This window comes from Pectinophora gossypiella, chromosome 28 (assembly GCF_024362695.1).
Source record: "Pectinophora gossypiella chromosome 28, ilPecGoss1.1, whole genome shotgun sequence".
Lineage (NCBI taxonomy): Eukaryota > Metazoa > Arthropoda > Insecta > Lepidoptera > Gelechiidae > Pectinophora > Pectinophora gossypiella.
The window spans coordinates 6,260,527-6,284,494 of record NC_065431.1 but is presented as its reverse complement, the minus strand read 5'-3'; the positions used below and the strand labels follow the sequence as shown (position 1 = coordinate 6,284,494).

Sequence of the window (23,968 nt, the reverse complement as noted above, 5' to 3'; positions counted from 1 at the left end):
AAACACATAATAAAAACAACATACACGAAAAATACAAATAATTGAGTGTGTGGTGTGGTGTGTGCAGTACAATCTGGCGGCCTTATTGCTAAGCAGCAATTTCTTCCAGGCAATCAGTTTATAGCCGTGGTAGTCCAGTTGGTAGAACGCCTGCCTCTCACTTTGAGGTCGCAGGTTCGAATCCAGCACAGGCCTAAACCATCATCATTATCAGCCGTACGATGCTCACTGCTGGGCATAGGCCTCCCCCAAGGATCTCCACGACGATCGGTCCTGCGCTGCCCGCATCCAGCGGCTTCCCGCGACCTTCACCAGATCGTCGGTCCACCTTGTAGCGGGCCTACCCACTGAGCGTCGTCCGACACGTGGTCGCCATTCTAGAACCTTTCCGCCCCAGCGGACATCGGTTCTCCTCGCTATGTGTCCTGCCCACTGCCACTTCAGCTTGGCAATTCTCCGAGCTATGTCGGTGACTTTAGTTCTCCTGCGGATCTCCTCATTTCTAATTCGATCGAGCAGGGAAATACCGAGCATAGCTCTCTCTATTGCCCGCTGAGCGACACCGTGCCTCCTCACGAGACCCATAGTAAGCGGCCACGCGGCCTAAACCAATGATTGTCGAATTTGTTTTCGAATTCATGTTTGGATCATAAATGTTTATCACTTGCTCAGCGGTGAAGGAAAACATTTATTTATTTAAACATCGTGAGGAAACCGAAATTCCCGAGAAATGCATTTTCGGAGGTAAGTGACCTAACCTGTATTGGGCTGGTTTTCCCTTCGCGGGTTGGAAGGTCAGACAGGCTTTTGTAAAAAACCGGACTTGTCAAATCTTCAGGTTAGGTAAGCTGACCCTGTGACAAACGGGATAATGCTAGGGGGATGATGATGATGGGGTATTCCAGAGGTAAGATGAACTAAGCAACCACACCTCAAGAGCTTTCTGTTAGACCAACGTGGTAAGTACCTAATTACCATTTTTTTTTTAATTATGTGCCTAATTTGTCGTATGTCTGGTTTGGTTGTCGGTGTAGCCTCTCAGTGTCCTCAAAAGTCGTCATATTGTACTTGTCCGTTATTTTCGTGCGTTTTATACTTATATGCGTTTGCGCACGTTAATCATTACAGTCGTTATTGCAATCTCGTGGCGGCAACTCGCTCTGTCTATATTTAATATTTAAAAAAAAGCCCTTAAGAACTTTTATTTTGAATATCGAATTGAGTTTAAATTTAAATGTAGCTGGAAACAAATTCTATTTTTATAACACGATAAAGTTTTTGTCAGAGAAGTTTTTATTTTAAATTTAGTTTTTTGTGTGTTTTGGAAAGAGGTAGGTAAGTTTTGATTCTTTTTTTTTATATTAATTTACATAACATAAAACTATACAATATTCCCAATAAAAGGTCAGAGGTACATCCGTCGCAAGAACTGAATACCTGCGCTTTGCCGAGCTTTCCGTTAGACCAAACGCGAAGGGTGGTGAGCCTTTTCTCAGTCTATAAATATCGACAATTATAGAAAAAATACAATAGATTTTTAATTTTTTATGACGTGTCTTATTGCCGCAAATGGCATTAACTACTTGGCCGGACAAATGGGGAGCGTTGAGGGGTCTCACCCGGTACAAAATTTAAAACAACAGGAATGAGGGTGCCCAGTTGGGCGCGACCCTTGGCTCAGGTCCTCTGAGAGGAATATATTTGAAATAATTAATCGACCCTAGTGGGTCGATAGCGATAAGTCCTGAAGTGTCGAGTCTCCCGCCTACAGTAGAACAGCGTGGTGGAGTAAGGTCACGAGTACTAATTGTAGGGAGCGCTGGTAATTTCAATAAAACCCCACACAAACAATTGAATGAACTGTATTACTTAGGATATTAATTTAATTACAAGATCCAAACATTGAGACGCGTTGGCTTGCTCGCGCTAGAGATGTGACTGACCATAAATGGTAGACTATTAGGTATGTCCCATACACTAATATGTATACACTTTGAAACCATGTCACATAATTTTTTTTTGACAAATTGAACCGTAAGTCTCATTTAATGACAAATATGATAGTGCGACAGGGTTCTAAAGTGGGTAAGTACATGATATTGCTCATGAGTGTACATGTGGCCAGATCGTAGAATTGATCATTTCATGATGTGTTCGACAAATCATGAAATGCGTCATATTTCATGAAATAGCTAATTTAAGTTGACCACATCGATATTTCAATCAATGTTTGGCCATATCGCTCCATACCCTCTCCGGGTGATGGAGGGGAGGCCTGTGCCCAGCAGTGGGACATATATAAGCTGTTTATGTTATGTTTATGTATGTATAAACACTGAATCATCGTGTTCGTGTAACCATTAACGAATAGTTCATAGATTTCCCAACATTGAAATCTTGATGAGGTAGTGAATAATATTCCCATCATTATTATTATATAATATTTATCTCATAACATGAAGTCCCTGTGGTCCTGTGGTACGGTCACGAGCATTAATATGTATACACTTTGGTACCATGTCACATTAACTTTTTTGACAAATTGAACTGTAAGTCTCACTAAATGTCAAATGTGTTAGTGCGACAGAGTCCTAAAGTGGGTACATTATATTGCTCATGACTGTACACGGGTTTGCTTCTGAAACGGAGAGCATCGGTTCGAACCCGGTACCGGACTTGCTTCTTCTTCTTCTATCGTGTGGGTTGCGTATTACCAACCCCATCAACCCTGGTGTCAGGGTTACTATAGAGCCGCCAAAGGCCCCTGGCCCCTGACATGACTCAACAACTACATACTTACATTAGTAAGTAGTAACCGGCACCAACGGCTCAACGTGCCTTCCGAAGCACGGATCACCTTACTTTCGGACAATCAGGTGATCAGCCTGTAATGTCCTAACCAAACTAGGGATCACAAAGTGATTTTCGTGATTTGTCCCCACCGGGATTCGAAACCGGGACCTCCGGATCGTGAGCCTAACGCTCAACCACTGGACCACGGAGGCCGTTAAACATTGATTAATAATTTGCGATTTAAGTTTTTACTACTTAGTTACTTAAATGCTAAAATTAGTATGTCGGCCAAGGTTACTCAAAACCAGTTCAAATAAAAATAGTAAGTAAGTACATAAATATGTAAATACATACTTAGTTAAGGTACCTATCATGGTAGGTATAAGAAGATATGCTCAAAACTGACAGCTAGCATTTCAAGGTTAGCCCAGCTGACGTCATCCCACCCTGCGTTGCCATTTCGGAAAAAATAAATTACCCACGCACGACCAATATATTACATATTTGCTTTGCAAGGAAATTTTTTACTTTTAGTAAAACTTACAGTTTTAATTATTTTTACAGTCAGTTTTTTTTAGTCAGTAATCCACTTAATTTTCAATAATAAAAATAATAAAAAATGCTTTATTTCGGATTACAATGATCCATGAAAAAACATTCAAATCTTACCATATTTAGCCTATACGATCCCACTGCTGGGCAAAGGCCTCCCCTTGATTTTTCCACTCCTCTCGACTTTGCGCGATCTCTGGCCAATCCCTCCGATAAGTATTGAGGTCGTCACACCATCTTTTACGCGGTCTTCCTCGACTTCTAAGCCCGCCCTGAGGTGTCCAGAGAGTAACGACCCGTGCCCATCGCTCCGGATGCATCCGACAAACGTGTCCGGTCCAGTCTCACTTCAGTTTGGCGGACTTTTTCCCTACAGCAGTGATACCCGTTTTGGAGCGCAGTGTAGTGTTTAAATAAAATAAAATTAATAAATAAATAAAATCGTAAAATCATACGTCATGGAATGTTGGTGATAGATACCAATTTAATGGTAACACTTACGTCATCAAAGGGCTAGCAATGGCGGCTTGTCATAGGATTGAGCATACCTATAGGCTCTGCATGGTAACCGCGCCGCGCGCTGCGCGAATTATATTAAGCGCTTCGACCAATAACCGTTTGACGTCCATCTACGTAGATAGCATTCGTATCGTTTATTTGTCGAAGCGCTCGACGTTGCTCGAGTTGACGGCCTCCGTGGTCCAGTGGTTTGAGCGTTGGGCTCACGATCCGGAGGTCCCGGGTTCAAATCCCGGTGGGGACACATCACGAAAATCACTTTGTGATCCCTAGTTTGGTTATAGGACATTACAGACTGATCACCTGATTGTCCGAAAGAAAGATGATCCGTGCTTCGGAAGGCACGTTAAGCCGTTGGCCCCGGTTACTACTTACTGATGTAAGTTAGTACTTAGTCGTTACATGAGCCACGTCAGGGCCCCTTTGGCGGCTCAGTAGTAACCCTGACACCAGGGTTGATGGGGTTGTTATTCCACCCCACAACCCACACGATAGAAGAAGAAGCGCTCGATACAATTCGCGCCGCGCGCGGCTCGGTTGTCATGTAGACCCGACTGGTTTTCTTATACCATGGTACTTACCTACTCCTCATAAAAAAACGTTGAGACTCAACCGGTGTTTTTGTTCAACAACACGTGTCAGTACAGTAAGTAGTATTTTTCCTTATTCTATTTTTTTTTGTCACGTGACTTAAGTATGTAGATTTGCCGCAGATGGCGTTAACCTACGCATTAACAAGTTTCTATGATAATTAGTACGTTGAGTAAATAATTCTGATTCTTAAGTAAATTGTAGCCGGGTAGACTCCAAAGCACGGATCATCTTACTTCAACTTCAACTTTATGGTTATGGCAACCGGTCGTCGCATTATATTTGACGTGACTACTTGGCCGGACAAATTTGGCTGAGGGCTCTCACCAGGTACAAAATTTAAGACAACAGGCCTGAGGGTGCCCACTTGGGCGCGAACCTCGGCTCAAGGCGTCGTCTGAGAGGAAGAATATTTGAAAGAATTAATCGACCATAGTGGGTCGATGCGATAAGCGCTGAATGAGGGAAATCGTCGGGGTTCTGAAGTGTTTGGTGTCGCGAGCTGATTGGCCGCCTCTATGGCTAGAGTAATCGGGTCGTCAGGATCGTATTTCCTAATTCCATGTCATCATTATCAGCCTATTAACGTCCCCACTGCTGGGGCACGGGCCTTCCCTATGGATGGATAGGGGGATCGGGCCTTAAACCACCACGCGGGCCCAGTCCGGGATGGTTATTAACGACTGCTAATGCAGCCGGGACCAACGGCTTAACGTGCCTTCCGAAGCACGGAGGAGCTTGAGATGAAATATTTTTTTTCGTAGTCACCCATCCTATGACCGGCCTTTGCGAAAGTTGCTTAACTTCAACAATCGCAGACCGAGCGCGTTTACCGGTGCGCCACCGAGCTCCTCAATCTCCTCAAACGTCAATGCCACGGAATAGAAGAAAGAGATTGGAAAGGACACGTGAGCGAGAAACGTGCGCCATAAAAGTATGAGCAAATACTTCATACTTCAACTTTGCACTCCACTCGTCCGCAAACATTACGACGCACGGAGCTCCGCGATAGTGTATTAAAAGGTCGTCTTGTGCATTAGAACCTACAGAGCAAAAACACAAATATCGACTATCATGCAAGAAGATCCCTCCTTATCTAAAGAAAGCTAAAAAGTTAAATATGATTCGGCTATTTATAAAAAAAAACTTTTGTTATGCAGTATTTTACGAAAAGTAATGATGAAAAGTCATGATGAATGATAAAACCTAAGCCTCAATCCTCGGAGCAGACTCCTAATCCAAACTACAAACGAATTAAGTAACTCAAAAGTTCCAAAGACCAAGTATAGAATATACTTGCAAAAGTCCGCATAAACTAAATAAATAAATGCAACCATGTCGTTCACATTCCCGCCAAAAAGCCGGACCTTCCAAAACATTAAAAGAAACTCGTAATAAGGTAATTTTTTAACGTCACTTATTTCAGAACTATTTTAATTTTTAATTTCACGAAAATATTTTTCTGTGAGAAAGATTTTATTTTATAAATTCATTTATTTTAAATGCGTCATTTTGTCTCATTTTTCTTATCACGTCACAGGTTACTTTTTCATACAAATTCTATAGTAATTTCGTGTTTTGACGTTGAGTAAAAAGTAACTGATTTGACTAGTTGAAAACTAGCCTATTCAGTGGTTGAGTAGATTCTGCTTTTTGGCGCCGATTAATCGGCAAGTCGACAAAAATCGCTACATCTCTAGTAACTACAAATTGTCTTCCGGTGATTTATCGCCAGCCCACCCCTATAAGGATTTCGGGCGTAATGTATGTACGCAGTATGTTTATGTAGATTTAACTCATTAAGTGTTAAAGGTTGTCTACTTTCCTTATACAGTATAACCTGCAAATAACCTGCTGTCAAAAAGTTTGGCATCCAAGGGCAAGGGCTTTTAGGGTTGTCAGCCTTTGCAAGTAAAACGACCTCTGTGGTTGAGTCTTGGGCTCACGAGCCGGTGGTCCTGGGTTCGAATCCCGAGGTGGACATAATAATAAAAATCACTCTGAGGTCCCTAGTTTACTTTAGCTGCCCAGCTTTCTGCCCGTGAAACTGACTATTGGGTATTTGACTGAGTCAAAATTAAATTATAAAAAACTAATCTAGAAATAGACGCCAGTCGAAGATGATCAAAAGTCAGACTCATTTTACTTTTCGACATATTTTCAAATTTTATTTATGAATTAAGTAACAATGAGTACGACGTTTGACCGCTTTTATTGGTGACGTCACAGGACAGTCATCATCATCATCACCAGCCCATTAACGTCCCCACTGCTGGGGCACGGGCCTTCCCTATTGATGGATAGGGAGATCGGGCCTTAAACCACCACGCGGGCCCAGTGCGGATTGATGGTTATTAACGACTGCTAATGCAGCCGGGACCAACGGCTTAGCGTGCCTTCCGAAGCACGGAGGAGCTCGAGATGAAAACTTTTTGTTTGTGGTCACCCATCCTATGTCCGGCCTTTGCGAAAGTTGCTTAACTTCAACAATCGCAGACCGAGCGCGTGAACCGCTGCGCCACCGAGCTCTTCAACAGGACAGTATTTCCATGCATACTCCAAAGAAAACTTTCGTTTTGACGTTTCGTAAAAAGTATCTCATTTGACTAGGTTGTCAAGTAGTTTATCACTTAAATCAAAATAATATAGATGGCGCTGTTCAGATTTGACGTGATAATCACCTGTTTTCTCATTATTCGGGTACATAATTAATTCAAAAATACAATGTAATGGCAGACGCATATTATAAAAATAATTATAAGTATATAGTATTATGCGTATGTATGTACATATTAGTGATGTGCCGGATCGTTAAAAATGTATATCCGGGGATACGGATCTGAATACGGATATTTAGTGTAAAAATCCGCGGATACGGATCTTTATTTTCTTAAAAAAAAAAGATTAATGTTTTAGCTATTTCATTGTTATAAAAGTGATATTTTATCTTGCTTTCATTATAAAGATCTATCTATCGAAATGTTTGCAATATAAAGGTGCCAAATATTTGATTTTAAGAAATAAAAACAATCTGAATGGAATTTTATAGTTTTTTATTTAATAATTCTACTTAATCACTTGAAAAAGATCCGTAAAAGATCCGCGTGAAAAGTAACGGACACGGATACGGATTTTTCTTTTATCTCGAATATCCGCGGATACGGATATTCGGAACATCACTAGTACATATATATCCAAAACAAAAAGATAGAAGAAGCATATTTCTGTTATCCATGGAATTAGAAGGTTAAACGAAGGAAAATCATTACATTTTTGAGTAATTTGAGAGTATTCACAGAGTAATGTGAGAATTAGTGATTATTACATTAAATCTGTGCAAGGCAATCTATATTGTTTTTGTATTTAATAAAGTGTAAATCAAATTAATTTTAAGCATATTGACATCTATATTGACTCACCTTATCATATAATTTTGACATTGTATTTAGTTAAGCGTACCTAATGAAATTATTTTTAATCATATTCACATTTATATTAACTCACATTATTTTAATATCTAATTGAAATTGTAATTTAAATATATTAGAATTAAAATTGTACACCTAGACTGGTATGCTGCAGTGGATGTATGTAATATTGTTTAAGATCTTCTTGACCTGTAGCAATGCAATAAATACATTTGAATTTGAATTTTGAACGTAGCTTTGCATGTCCCTCTTCGCTTGTGACTCTACCCACCCCTTTAGGGGTTACGGACGTGAATACACTTACACCTTGCGGGCCCCGATACCGACCCCGCCGGCGTGGTCGACGATTTCCCTCATTCAGCGCTTATCGCTATCGACCCACTAGGGTCGATTAATTCTTTCAAATATTTTTCCTCTCAGACGACGCCCTGAGCCGAGTTTCGCGCCCAACTGGGCACCCTCAGGCCTGTTGTCTTAAACGTTGTACCGGGTGAGAGCCTTCAGCGCTCCCCATTTGTCCGGCCAAGTAGTTAATGCCATCTGCAGCAAATCTACAATAAGTCACGTCAAAAAAAAACTTACATCTTTAAGTACGCGTGTATGTACCTAGGTAAAATCTTGACCTGAATCAATGCGTTTTGGTTGGCCTTTTCGACTGAGAACAAACACAAACATAAGGACAAACAAAATTTGACCTAGCAAAGGTCAATATACTGTTTACTTTGATGTAATCATACTCCGGTTAAATGTTGATATGAAATGGATTCTCTCCCAATTATTTAAGAGCTGCGCTCTTGTCGGTGGAGTAATCGCCATTACTCCATAGATAGGCCGTGTAGAACGGTGGTTGCCCCAATCGCCTTCCGTTCCGCAGTACACCGACCAATTTCTCAATCGGTGATGTTCTAGCTAGAGCCCTACCAGAATCCATTTCCTCGGCCTCCAACCAGCACTGATACCGCTGCTGCCCGGCATCAGGGGTGCCCTTTTGAAGTAGCGGCGCCTACTCGCTACGTCACAAGATCGTCATAGAACCTAAGTAGCATTTTATAGGTTAGCCCGTCCCAGTGAGCTACCCACTACGTTCTGCTAATCCTGTCGCTGTTTGGTCGGGGACTGCTTATTTTTATATTCGCAGCTAACCATCATATCTGATGGCCGTTCCACTATCCGCCCCGTGGACCCCGTAGATGGACCACAGCCCTACCTACTGCAAATTAAATGGATTATGGTACTGAAAATTATTAAAAAAACAGTAAAATTTTCATGAATTTTCCGACAAGAAATGCCACTTAATATCAACTCAGAATCATGGTCTGAATCATCCCCCTCAGTATTCGTTACGATGTCACTAACACCCTGTTTTTGTATACCTCATAAGATTCTCTTCTCTCGGACCTCTGTCCACCCCGTTAGCGACAATAAGCGAGTTTGCGCATGAGTTTAACAAAATGTTATCAGTTACATGAACCTATTTACTGATACGAAAGTGAAGTCCGTAAAATTGGTTTTTGACTATAAATAACTAGCTTTTACCCGCTGCTTCGCTCGCTTTTAATTCGTGATAAGTAACACGCTCGGTCTGCGATTGTTGAAGTTAAGCAACTTTCGCAAACGCCGGTCACAGGATGGGTGACCACAAAAAAAGATTTCATCTCGAACTCCTCCGTGCTTCGGAAGGTACGTTAAGCCGTTGGTCCCGGCTGCATTAGCAGTCGTTAATAACCATCAATCCGCACTGGGCCCGCGTGGTGGTTTAAGGCTCGATCTCCCTATCCATCCATAGGGAACGCCCGTGCCCCAGCAGTGAGGACGTTAATGGGCTGGTGATGGTGATCGAATCCGGACCTCCAGATCGTGAGCCTAACGCTCTAACCACTATACCATGGAGGCTGCCAATTTATGTCAACTGTAAGGCTACGTTCACACGGCGACTATTCGATTCGATATTTTCTCGCTTACGGGAGTACCGTATACGGGACGGCTGTTCACACGGTGCGAGGCCCACGGTTTTTTCTCGTATACGGTCATCCCGTACACGTGACAGCCGCCGCGGCGCGCGGCGTATTCGATGCAACCTGCCGCCAGTCGTTGAGTGCACACCGACATGGATCCCCGTGTTCCAATTCTTTTATATTGGTATTTGAGGAGGAGGTTTCGGCGCCCTAGAAAATACTGGGTCCATCCTTTATTAAAAACGGGATTACACCGAGAAAGAAGATTTGCATCGTTTTTTCAAGAGCTCAGAAATGATGAGCGTGTGTTTTTTAATTATTTTCGAATGTCAATAGCCAGCTTTGACAATTTACTAAACGCAAGCGCCAATGAGTATCGCATTCGTTAAAATCGTTTCGATAATCTCGCATTCCCGGTGGTAAGACCCTACGGTATACGGTAAAAAATATGTCTCGAATACGCGATTTTCTCGTATAGACGCCGTGTGAACGATTTTAAAAATTGCTATACAAATTTGGCTGTCACTACGATATTCGATAAAATCTCGTATACGATATACGTGAAAAATGACTCCGTGTGAACGTAGCCTAAAAATTTAGGATCACTCAACAGTGCTGCCTCCTACATTTGAGCTTTTAATTTTTATCCTAGACGAACAAATAAACGGACAGACACACATACACCCATTTTTAATATTAGTTTGGATTACGCAATAAGTAATACTTTTACTTTGAATGGAAATCACGTAATTTTTATTGTTTTTTTGTTGCTGAATAGAATAGAATACTACAAGTAAGTTTATTAAATATTACAAAACAAAATAACATGATTTCACGACTATGTCCCAAGCAGGGTAGACAGAGTACATCCATGACTGAATTAAGTAGATACTACCCACACCTCTCCGAGCTTTCTTTTTGCGTGTTTTTTTCAGAAATCTGACATGTATTTGTGATTTATAGGGTACATTAAGTTGGTAAGAGTAGGTTAATAAAGTATCTCCACATCTTGCCATGTTGGCGTACAAATATTTAGACTTAAAACCTTAATTATACAATCAAAACAATTACATTTTCAAGTAGACCAATACAACAGGTATATTATACATTCAATTTAAATTGTGGTACAGTCTGAGAGAGGTAATCATTAATTTTATAATAGCATTTTTCTACCAAAAAATTATACAACAACTTTTTAAATTCCGGTACACTATCACTTAGATTTATGCTGTTAGGTAAATGATTATAAATCATCCATCCATCCATCTCAACCATCGGCTCAGGGGGTCTGAGAGGAAAATCACCACAGTGACACCGACGCGACCCCGTCTCGGCGCGTGCGACGATTTCCTTCATTCAGCGCTTATCGCTATCGACCCACTAGAATCGATTGTTTCACATATAATTATCCTCTCGGACGACGCCCTGACCAGAGGTACGCGCCTAACTGAGCACCCTCAGGCCTGTTGTTTTAAACTCTGTACCGGGTGAGAGCCCTCAGCGCTCCCCATTTGTCCGGCCAAGTAGTTAATGCCATATGCGGCAAATCTATATTAAGTCATGTCAAAACCATCGAAACTTATTTTTGTCACATAAAGCCTTTTGAACCGAACCAATGTCAATATTTACCAAAGACTAACACATTATAAGTACGCATTTTATTGTTATTTGTAGGTATATTACAGTATGTAATAGGTAGAACCTTAAGTACTTACTTACATCAATATAACTCTTTCAATGGAATAAATATTTACTTACGAACTTAACGCATGCCATGAGATGACCGTCATAACATATTCAAGGTTTTTTTAAAGGCTTCTTCCGTGGCGTGGACTTAGATAATATATGAGTTTTCATTAAAGAATTTCCAGATTTTCCGGTCTAAATAACTTTTTAAATTATTTTTTTTTTTTTTTGGTTTGGTTTTCCCCGAAGGGTAAGGCAAAGGGAACTATGCCCATACAGCCATGTCTGACGTATTTTTTTTTCTTGATGATTAATGAAATGATGAAAGGTGATGATGATGAAACCTAAGCCCCCACCCTCGGAGTAGACTCCTACTCCGAACCCCAAACGAATTAACTCAAAAGTCCGCATAAACTTTTGAGTTATGAAGCGGCTTCCTGACACGAAGCGAAAATAGGCAGATACACTTTGTTTATTGAATACTCCAATATAATAACACTCGCGAATGTCTTCCGACTAACTTAATGCGATCATTAACCACAAAACACCACTTCGTATTAATTATTTAGATTATTCAATGAAGAAAGCAACTGTCCCGTTCCCGCCTCCCGCCAAAAAGCCACTTTTTAAATTAATTTGACAGCTTCGAAACGAGACGTTTTCAAGTTACCAATATTGGGGTTGTTGCGGAAGAAAAATCCTACTAATTTGGTAGTTTTTATTAACTTTTCTCAGGTCTCGTTTTATTTGGGAGCAGACTCCGAGACTGGGTTCGAACATCGGAAGTCAATATCATTATCATGAACGCAAAAATATCTAAGATAGTTTTATCTTTTTGCAAATATCCAGTTAGAAGTTATGTATGGCGCCAACTTACGTAGGTTTCAACTGGATATTTACAAAATGACCACTGATTCTAGAATATTTTTGGTTTAACTGATATAAAGTGTTGGTATATCATCTGTAGTAATGATATTACCACTAAATGCCACCGGCGTTTGAAGATCTACTCACTCATGGTATAAAAAACCAAGTATGCTAAATCCTATGACACGCCGCCATTGGTAGCTCTTTGATGACATAAGTGTTACCATTAAATTGGTATCTCCAACATTCCAAGGACGTAAATATTATTATTAAAAATTTACGAATTACTGACTAATGTATTTAATTATTATTACTTGTCATGTATATAAACACCATTCAAACTGTAAGTAAATGTTTTACTAAAAGTTCAAAATTTCCTTGCAAAGTAAATATAAAAACATTGGTCGTGGGTAATTATTTTTTTAAAAATGGCAACGCAGGGTGGGATGACGTCAGCTGGGCTAACCTTGAAATGTTAGCTGTCTCTTTTGAGCGTACCTGGTTTTCTTTAACTATGTAGGTACCCACTATGTATTATTTTGACATGATATAAAGGAATACCTACGTATTTTTGTTTCAGACAAGCAAATACAACATGGCGAACTCGCAACTCCCACTCGGTCCGGAGATTCCTCGGTTCTACGCAGGGCGATCCGTTTTTATCACTGGAGCAACTGGTTTTATGGGAAAGGTGAAAAAAATAATCATTCAAGAAGATTTTATCCTTAAATTTCAATAAAGGCATAAATTCCTATAGAATAGATAGGCTTGACAAGTGTTACAGGGCGTCTATAAGCGCGAGTCCGAAGGTTAGACAGGCTGTCGCTTGTGTAAAAACCGGACCTGTACAATTTTCAGGTTAGGTAAGCGGACCCTGTGAAAACCGGGTAACGCTAGTTTTTCGGTATTTCCTCTTAATTTAAGTATTTTACTAATTTTAATTTATTAATCTTTGTACAGGGTTGACTATTAAGACAATGAGGGACTTTCTAGACTAAGTTCCCTGAAAAAAATACAGATGGCGCGTTCCAGATCTGTCTTGGCTTAAACTTCTAATGACATGGATAACAGCCATGTGCATTTTTTATCTTTGTGTTTGGGTGGGATGACTCTTGTTATTACACCCAGGCACAACAAATAAACAAAAAAACAAACTTTTTCTATTCTATTCTATTCTTTTTTTCTATTCTAAATCTGCCACCCATTATTATTGTGATCAAAATATTCACTTTATTTTGATTTGTCATATAGGTAGCAACATAATTCTATACGTGTGTGATCCAAATATCAACAAATTACATTTATTTATTTTTGAATAATTATGTACCCCAAGCCAAGAGAAAATAGGTAATTATCACGTTAAAGAACAGCTCGTTGAATCTGAATAGTTTTTTATTTCGGAAACGTAGCGTGGAAAGTCCTTCGTTATAAGTTCTTATTGTTTTTTTTTTTAATTTCTAGGTTTTGATAGAGCGTTTATTATCAACGTGTCCAGAAATCGGTCGGCTGTATCTCCTAATGAGGGCCAAACGAGATGTCATGCCTGAAAAACGTCTGTTGCATTTAAAACAATCTCAGGTACGCTATTATATTACAGTTATAATAACAGCATACATAATAACATATTATGTAACGTAACGAACTCTGAGGGGAATGATTTAGACCATGATTCTGAGTTAATATCAAGTGCAAAATTTAATGACTTTATGTTTTTTTTTATTATTATTTTCAATTCTATACTATTGCGATGAAAATATTCACTTGATATTAACTCAGAATAATGAGCTAAATCATCCCCCTCAGTATTCGTTACGATGTCATTTACACCCCGTACAAGTACGTACAGGTAGCGATACAAGTTCTTGTGGGTGTTAGTGACACCGTAACGAATACTGAGGGAGATGATTCAAATCATGATTCTGGGTTGATGTCAAGTGGATTTTTCTGTCGGAAAATTCATGAAACTTTTTGTGTTTTTTTATTATTTTTCAGTTGTCCACTTTGGAAACAATCTTGCCACACAACACGCTTGCCTATTTAATGTTTATTATACTCCAATATCATAATGTTTTAGTAAATCATAAGGCCACAGTTCCTCTTCATATTCCTTTAAATAATTGTGTTTTTTTGAACAATTATATTGTGTGGAATAATTATCTTTAAATAATTATATTGTGTTTTCATCTTTTTTGTATTCTATGTGTTCTCGCAAATAAATTGATTTGATTTTTTTGTTCTTTCAGATATTTGAGAATATTCGTCGCACCAATCCTGCGCAATTGGACAAAATCCACATGATTGCCGGGGATGTCTCTGTGCCTCAGCTGGGTATTTCACTCGAATCTCTCGCGTTATTAAATGAGGTGAGCATTTTTATTAATAGTAGACTTGCCGCAGATGGCATTTACTACTTGGCCGGACAAATGGGAAGCGCCAAGGGCTCTTACCCGGTACAAAAATTTAAGACAACAGGCCTAGGTGCCCAGTTGGGCGCAGGCGTCTGAGAGAAAAAATATATGAAAGAATTAATCGACCGATAGGTCGATAGTAATAAGCGCTGAATGAGTGAAATCGTCGACCACGCATTTTTTGAACATAATCTGTAAGTACGTATATAAGTGATCAGTTGGCCTAACATGCGCATCGTGATAAAATTTTGTCACGGTCATTTTATCGATTCTGACGATATAAATATGTTTTGTTGATTGGTGCTAATATGTGAACTCAAATAAGTCACGTCATTCTGTCAAAATACGAACAATATCACGTGGTAAGCATATTAGGGAAAAAACAAACTTATTTTAAATGGATTTCGACAAAATTTATTCAGTGAGCCCTGCATGTGGTCTAAAAAGTTTTATTTTATTTTATTTATTCATGGAACTCCAACACAGTACATTTCTAACATGATACCAAAAAAAAAAAAATATAATAAAAAGAAATTAAAAAACAAAAAAATTTTTTTCGTGTTCAATTTCGAAATCCACGGCAATTATAGGAGTTCACCTCATTTTCGAAATTGTATCCACATTACAGAACTAAGTAAAAAAACAGAAATTTAATGTAGGTTATTAACATAATAGAATACGCTTTAAAGCGGCCAGACTGTTACTTCTTATGTGGCCTAATCCTCAGAATCAGAATCAGAATCATTTATTCAACGTAATTATCATGGATAAACTTGTTGAAGGTCAATGTAACATTTTTGAATTTACGTCATTTCGCAAGGTGTTATGGCTGAGGAGAAGAAATGACAAGAAACTGCAACAGCAACACATCTTTTAAATCAATGAGGGTACATTACAAATTATTTAATAACTACAGGAACACATTCAATACCAGACATTTTTATCATTTAGGTAATCATTAATCTTATAATAAGCTTTATAAGATTAATGATTATGCTCTGTATGCAAGACCGCTGATGATGTTAGTTTGAACCCCACTTTTTTCCACCAGGTGTCAATAGTGTTTCACTCGGCAGCCACCCTCAAGTTCGACGAGGAGCTTCGGAAGGCCGTGGACCAGAATGTTCGCTCTGTCATGAGATTGATGGACATCTGTGACCGGCTGCCGAATGTTGAGGTATGAACAACGGGGGGGATAAAAAAGCCACAGCGAAGCAACTCATCTAAAAAAGCAATACTGATTGCAATTTGACATTTGCGCATAAAAAAGTAAGTGCACAATGCAAACGAATGTCAAATAGCAATATTGCTTTTTTGGATGAATTGCTTCGATGTGGCCTTTTTAACTGAACTTTACAAAAAAGTTTTCTTTTTTTCTATTTAACTTATTTATGAATTTTAATAAAGGCAAAATATAATAATGAGTGCGACACTTTGTCATGTTTTTCTATGACGTCACAGTGTACTTTTTCATATAAATTCTATGGTAATTTCGTGTTTTGTCGTTTTGTAAAAAGTAACTGATTTGACTAGTAGGAAACTACCCTCCTTCGACTGATTTTGATGTTTTTTTTTATAACTGAGTGGATTGTTTAAATACATTTGTGCTATTTCTTTTCTGATCCACCAGGCATTCATCCACGTGTCAACAGCGTACAGCAACGCGGAACGAGACGCCATAGAGGAGCGCATTTACCCTGCGCCTGCGCCGCTCGACCAGCTGCTGGCGCTAGTGGACGCCGCCCCACCGCAGCTGCTCACTGAGATTACTAACAAGTATGTATTTTGGAGAAATCATTTTTTCTGAGTACACTTATACTAGATAACAAAAAACCATAACATAAGTTCACGATAATACGCAATTGGGGTAGTCAGAGGTACATCTGTGTTAGTGAAATTTGCACTTCACTTTTCCAGGTACATCTCACCAAAACCCAACACCTACACATTCACAAAAGCAATAGCAGAAAATGTGGTCCAGCAGCATGGAAACCAAGGTTACTCTGTCGCCATCTTCAGACCTACTATTGGTAAGTAGATTTGTTAACTTCTTCTTCTATCTTGTGGATTGTGAGGTGGATTACCAAGCCCAACAACCTTCTCTACTACTACTAGAACAATCCTGGTGTCAGGGTTATTACTGAGCCGCCATAAGCCCCTGACATGACTCATGTAACGACTACGTACTTAAATTATAAGTAATAACCGGGACCAACGGCTTAACGTGCCTTCCGACAATCAGGTGATCAGCCTGTAATGTCCTAACCAAACCAGGGATCACAAAGTTATTTTTATGATTTGTCCCCACCGGGATTCCAACCCGGGACCTCCGGATCGTGAGCACAACGCTCAACCACTGGACCATGGAGTCCGTTACTGACTTATTACTAGTTTTGGACCTTGGAAATTAGTTGGAAAATAATTTAAAATAACTTGAATTTTGCGACGGAAAATTCCACTTGATATCAACTCAGAATCATGGTCTGAATCATCTTCCTGAGTATTCGTTACGATGTCAATTACACCCATTCACTTTTGCTCACCTCTTTTGAGGATACCTCACCGGCGTGCGTGTATGAAGCGATTGATGAATGTGGAGGAAGCAAGAGAAGTGTGTCAGGATCGAAGCAAATGGAATTCTATAGTCTCTGCTTACTCCGGTGGGAGATAGGCGTGAGTTTATGTATGTATGTATGTTTGAGGATACCTGTAATGTTATGTTGTTCCACAGTGGTATCCTCCCTCCGAACTCCGTACCCTGGGTGGATAGAGAACCTGAATGGACCCAGCGGCGTCATAGTCGGCGCTGGCAAAGGGATCCTCCACGTCTTCGCCTGCAAGTCCTCCGCCAGGGCTGACATGCTGCCTGTTGACATTGCTATTGACACCCTCATTGCTGTGGCTTGGGAGACTGCTGTTGACAAGTGAGTGGTCGTCTTAACACGTTTCAGAAAAGCAACCAAGTATCTAATGTCAGGAAGTCACGTGAAAAAACAGTTAAATATATTAAATATCTCCTATACTTAAAGGTTGTCTGGAAGAGATTGCTACTTAGCAATAAGGCCGTCTATTGTACTCATTCTATTTATCTTTTGTTTTTTTCCTGTTTGTGCAATAAAGTACGAGAAAGACTTACGACGTAGGACTTACATTGACCAAATTGGAGATGTTCTTAGAAAAGGTTTAATATGATCTACTCTGGACCGGCGTGCGTGTATGAAGCGATTGATGAATGTGGAGGAAGCAAGAGAAGTGTGTCAGGATCGAAGCAAATGGAATTCTATAGTCTCTGCTTACCCCGGTGGGTAATAGGCGTGAGTTTATGTACGTGTATGTATGCAATAAAGTATTTGTTATGTTATGTTATGGTAAGTAATGTTAATTGCGGCAAATCTACAATAAGTCACGTCAAATAGAGGAAGAACTTGGAATTTGTACGGATGCTAATTGTTTGTATGTTTTGTTTGTGTGCTATAAAGTACTTATATTTTATTTATTCCTACTGTGTACTAATACCTACTTATATCTAAAAAAAATTGATTTGAAAAAGAAAAATACAGGCGACGAGCTGTAGTCTATTCTAAGTGTCTTGAAGATGCCCTTGTCTTGGTGAAGATTCGCCTTGGTGCCGTGGTAGCACAGTTGGCAGAACGCTTGCCTCTCACTTTGATGTCGCAGGTTCGAATCCAGCTTGTGCTGGATTGATAGTCGAATTTGTTTTCGAATTCATGTCTGTATCATAAATAATTATCACGTGCTCTGTGGTGAAGGAAAAACATCGTGAGGAAATCAACATTCCCGAGAAATGCATTTTCGGAGGTATGTGATGTGACCTAACCTGTATTGGGCTGGTTTTCCCTTCGCGGGTTGGAACGTCAGACAGGCAGTCGCGTCTGTAAAAAACCGGACCTGTCAAAACTTCAGGTCTACACCGGTTCCCAGGTGGCATAGCCGAGCTGCCATGTGTGACGGATGCGGTAGAGACTTGGTTGAGGGAGCTTAAGCTGGATATATGATCCACGTAGGATATTTTATTTTTGTTTGCCATACGCAATAATATCCACTGGACCACAGAGGTCGTTATTACCAACAGTGTATGCCGTAGATACATAAGACACTTATGTAGATGTAAGGTCAGTTTAAAACCCTTTAAACCAATCCGCTTAAAACGAAAAAATAAAGCCGTTTAAAACCGAAATCAACCATTTATTTCAGTTTAAAACGGCTGCTGTTGCTGACTATGATTTTGTTAATTATAACTACATTTTCGTGATTTTACCGAGGTAGGGATATAACGAAGTACCTAAAAATTGAGTAAAGAATTTTGATTTTTGATTGATAGTAATTTACTTAGCGTGTTTAGTTCTATAAGTAGGTACTTTATATTGATATTCTATAAACTAATAAATACGAAACATGACGTCAAGTGACTAAAACAATTGCCCATAATGAAGTTTAAAACACAGTTCTTTTATTGTTGTTGGCGAGTTTTCAACGGTTTAAAACGATTTTTTCGGGGTTTAAAATGGCAACATTTGGTTTGAAACTTTTTAAAACGGTTGTTTTACATCTATAGACACTTACTTTCTTTCCGGCCAAGTAGTAATAAGTCACGTCAAAAAAAAAAAAACAAAAAAAAACACTTACTTTCTTCGCAGGTCACAAGAAGTCCGCGTATACAACTGCAGTACGTACGACAACCCGACCACGTGGGGCGAGTTCGAGAGGAACCTGCGAGAGAACGTGCGCGCGCACCCGCTGGACAAGGCACTGTGGTACCCCACGGGGTATACTACTGAGAACAGGTGCCTTACATTTTTACAACAAGAGTCCCATTGACATTCAGAATTTATAAAAAACTTTTTTGTCACCTTCAGTTCTGGGGGGTTGAAATGGCTAAATCGAAGCAATTCATCTAAGAAAGCAATATTGCTATTTGACATTTGTTTGCATTGCGCAATTACTTTTATTATTATTATTATAAGTACGAAATTTTTTAACGTTTTTCTATGACGTCACGGTGTGCTTTTTCATACAATTTCCTTGCTCATTTCGTGTTTTGACGTTTAGTAAAAAGTAACTGATTTGACTAGTTGGAAACTAGATAGATAAAATACTACATTGAGTACAATGGACACAAAATACAGAGATAAGGGGGGTTAAAATGGCCACATCGAAGCAATTCATCGAAGAAAGCAATCCCTTATAAAAAAAAATGACATTTGCGCATATAAAAGTAAGTGCGCAATGCAAACAAATGTCAAATAGCAATTATCATAATTATCTTTTTGTTGTTTCAGATTTATGGAGAAGGTTCTAGAGCTTTTATTTCAAACATTACCACTGTACACCGCCGAATACGGAGCACGGTTACTTGGTATTAAGACTCGGTAAGTACGTCATGAAAATAATATAAAATTTATTAAGCGGTAAACATTAAAATTTACTAGACCAGGTATATTTAAAAAGTAACGAATCATAAAAATTCTACTATTATGTGAATTATAAATAAATAAAATATTATTTTTTAACACTTACTAAATTGTTGTTGTTATTGTGTTGTTGTTGTATTGTATTTATTAATAAAATATTTATATCATAAAATAATCAACAACACTTTTTTTGCAATGTGTCAAAACTGTCAAAAAAATAATAATAAAAAATGAAAAAATCTCACAATAATAATAATAATTTATTTATTTCACGAAACATGTCTCATATGTGTTAGTAAACTTATTCTAGATGTCTGTTGATGTGTGTTGTGTCTTATTCTACAATGCGGGACTTTCCACGGGATCTTCTCCAAGAACAATATAGATGGCGCTGTACAGTTCTTTCTTCGTTTAACCTGCTAATTTCATGGATAACAGACACATGCATCTTTCATATTTCATAAACGATGACCCTTTTTATTACACCTAGGCACAACACATCTTTCACCCATTTATTATTCTGAATAAAATAAAAAGAAGCAATATAGGTAGCAACATAATTGCTTATTGACAGTTGCAAAATGTGCAAATCAGATTCGCAAAAAAATTCAGATACGGCAGTTAGCGATGACATCGATAAAAAAAAAAATATACGGTCGAAATGAGAACCTCCTCCTTTTTTGAAGTCGGTAAATAGTGTTTCTTCACAGGTTTTTTTTTCTTTCTCTGGCGTCATGCGGCTTGCATATTTCCCAAACACGAAGACGGCAAAAGTTTAGGTAACGTGTATGGTCTTTCAGGTTAAGCCTAATAACAGCAGACCAGCGCATCAGAGCGATGAATAAAGTCCTCAAGTTCTTCTCCATGAAGGAGTTCCGCTTCGAGACTGGAAACGTACGCCGGCTGCGCGCGCGCTTGTCGCCAGCCGACGCTAAGATCTACAACTTGGATGTGCAGACTATTAAGTATAATCATTTTTTACATTCATCGATTTTTGGCGTCTAGTGGTTGTGTTTTGGAGTTGAGCTCACGATCCAGAGGTCTCGGGTTCGAATCCCGGTGGGGACGTAATCACAAAATTCACTTTGTTAGGCCAGGTTTGGTTAGCCCATTGCAAGCTGATCACCCGATTGTCCGAAAGTGAGATGATCCGTGATTCGGAAAGCACGTTAAGCCGTTGGTCCGGGTTACTTCTTAGTCATTACAAATAGAATAGAAGTTTATTGCAAGCCACAAGTAACACATATTTAACATCATGAGTTATATGTCAGGGGATTCAGGGGGCTTTTGGCAACTCAATAACAACCCTGGTACCAGGGTTGATGAGATTGGTCATTCTGCCTAAATATCCATCCAAGTTATCCTTGGATGGCATTTTCCTTATAGCTTCAAAACACTTGTTCGATTCTGCTCCGCACCACCCAAATCCCCTGAGACGACGCCCCGAGCCGAAGTTCGTGCCCAACTGGGCACCCTCAGACCTGTTGATGTTGTCTTCCTCAGCGTTCCCCATTTGTCCGGCCAAGTAGTTTCCTTACATGGCCAAAATTTCCAATGCACGTACATAATATAACATGATATAAACAGCCTATGTGGTAAGCCCAGTGTTGAGCACAGAACTCCCCTCAATCAACCGGCGGGGTATGGAGCATACTCCACCACGCTGCTCCAGAGCTCGTAATATTGTAATAACCTATTGATATGTTTCAGTTGGGATGATCACTACAGAAATTTCGTGAAAGGCACTCGAAGATACCTCCTTGGGGAGAAAGACCAAGACCTCCAGGAAGCCAAGCGCCATATCACCAGGTAAAGCATTAACATTGGCCCCGATTCCTGCAGACACATCTTAATTTTATTTTAAGTTATACCTGTCATTTTCTTATCCGCCGAAAAGGAAAGGGATGGGTGATTGACAACTGTTAATTTCAAAATTAATGTATAACCCGGGCGACTAAAATAGGCACCTCGCTGATATGCAACCCGTTAGACGTGTGCTATCAATAATTCTATCGGGTTTGTTAGCCAGTATAAAATTTTGGTAGATTTTTTTTTATTTCTGCATAAAATTGACGTGTGTTCCATAATTTTTATGCCTGTCGATTATCCGTTCCTCTTCTTTTCTGTGGATAAGAAAAAGACACAAAGCAAGGCAGCCAAATTATTAAATTGTATAACAATATTTTATGATTTTTTATAAGAACGTCTATGGCCCTGTGCCGAGGTTTTTTCTGCAGCGGCTTTTCCCATGCTGCAGTAATTTTAGGCGGATGAGACGTTCGTTATGTAAAAATTGACGATTTAAAGTGTAATTATGAATAAACATATATTTGATGGATGAAAGTTGCACAAGTTGAAGAGAAGCCTTTGCCATGCAGTGGGACAAAATTAGACTATAAAAAAAATCTGTATGTATTTTTTTCTTTTTACAGAATGCGTTTTCTCCACAATGCAGTGGTACTCTTCACAGTAGTTGGGTTCATAAGATTACTTCTGCGCCACCCTGTCATAAAGGAGATTGTTTATGGATTTTTTGCTTTATTGATGTCTCTCTTACACTCAGCGTATATGCGTGTTACAGCGCAATGATTCTTTTGTTTTAAAAAGTTTTTTTTAAGTGCAACGGAATAATTGTGAAATGTGTGTATGGAGGCGCTCTGTTGATGATTCAGACTATGATTCTGAGTTGATATCAAGTGGAATTTCCTGCCGGAAACTTCAAGAGACTTTTAGTGGTTTTTAATATTATTTTTCGTTTCATACTTTTGGCGACGGAAAATTCGATATCAACTCAGTATCACGGTCTGAATCATCCCTTAAAGATTTCGTTACGATGTCACTAATACCCTGTATAATACCCATTTCACGTAGTACATCAGAACTTGTCATTTGCAAATTGAGACAAGAATGTAAAATTTTCGCGCGCGAATTGAAGCCGACTAATTAAAAAGATCGCATCGCGCCGGTAGGGAGGTCCCTTATTACTTATTACATTCTGTTGTGATTCTTATGGTGCTAGGAATAACAAAAAAAACTTTAATAATAAATACTTTAAAAAAAAAACTTTAACATTTGTGAAATTAAATTATTTCGTAACATACGGTTTCAAGGCACAACAAGATATTACGACAAAATTATATTTTACTTGTATAATTTAAATTAGGACTTAAGTGATAGGTGCTGTAGCAAATTAGGAAAATATTTAAATAAGAAGGAATGTGTTATAAATAAAAATAAACTGTTATTTAGTATATGGTTTAAATGTTTAAATTGTAGTTTTATTAATCCCGTAATAACAAAAAAGGAAGTTTCTAAATAACACAATGAACTAACTATAAGTATGAAATAAAAGTTAGGCTAACTTAAATGATGAAATGATGATTATGAATACACATTGGTGCTAATTCCTGTAAATACCATCTAATTTTATTTTAAGTTATTCATTTTCTTATCCGCCGAAAAGGAAAGGGACAGGTAATCGACAAGCATAAAATTTATGGAACACACGTCAATTTTAAGCACAAATCTAAACCAACCGTCTAAAAATTTTACATCCGTCAATAACCCGACACAGTTAAGTAGACAGCACGTCAAACGGATTGCATACCAGCGACGTACCTTTTGATTCGCCCGGGTTATTCGTTCATTTACTCATTCTTCCTAAAATTAAGAGCTGTGAATCATCCATCCCTTTCCTTTTTGACGGATATGAAAATGACGGATATAACTTAAAATAA

The 23,968-nt window shown here is 38.9% G+C and overlaps 1 protein-coding gene across 4 annotated transcripts; it reads left to right on the top strand.

Annotated features, from left to right (window-relative positions):
- The first annotated feature begins 1,112 nt into the window (after positions 1–1,112).
- On the top strand, positions 1,113–23,501 carry LOC126379191 (putative fatty acyl-CoA reductase CG5065). Of its 4 annotated transcripts, none has more exons than XM_050027872.1 (14): positions 1,113–1,331; positions 12,260–12,305; positions 12,972–13,082; positions 13,853–13,969; positions 14,635–14,754; positions 15,851–15,976; positions 16,430–16,575; positions 16,717–16,829; positions 17,531–17,723; positions 19,458–19,604; positions 20,100–20,189; positions 21,032–21,196; positions 21,942–22,040; positions 22,664–23,501. In XM_050027872.1, exons 3-14 carry the CDS (start codon positions 12,987–12,989, stop codon positions 22,818–22,820), a joined length of 1,569 nt encoding a protein of 522 aa, XP_049883829.1. In that variant the 5' UTR covers positions 1,113–1,331; positions 12,260–12,305; positions 12,972–12,986; the 3' UTR covers positions 22,821–23,501. The 4 variants fall into 4 exon arrangements, with proteins under 4 accessions (XP_049883829.1, XP_049883828.1, XP_049883827.1 ...); XM_050027871.1 differs by having other exon boundaries at positions 1,113–1,335; XM_050027870.1 differs by lacking the exon at positions 12,260–12,305.
- Positions 23,502–23,968: the final 467 nt, after the last annotated feature.

What these genes read in the sequence shown, in the direction of transcription:
- LOC126379191 (XM_050027870.1), top strand. Translation starts at nt 12,987, where the DNA reads ATGGCGAACTCGCAACTCCCACTCGGTCCGGAGATTCCTCGGTTCTAC. An exon ending in TGGGAGACTGCTGTTGACAA is followed by an intron (nt 17,724 to 19,457) that starts GTGAGTGGTCGT and finishes CTTTCTTCGCAG; the next exon opens with GTCACAAGAAGTCCGCGTAT. An exon ending in GGGTATACTACTGAGAACAG is followed by an intron (nt 19,605 to 20,099) that starts GTGCCTTACATT and finishes TTGTTGTTTCAG; the next exon opens with ATTTATGGAGAAGGTTCTAG.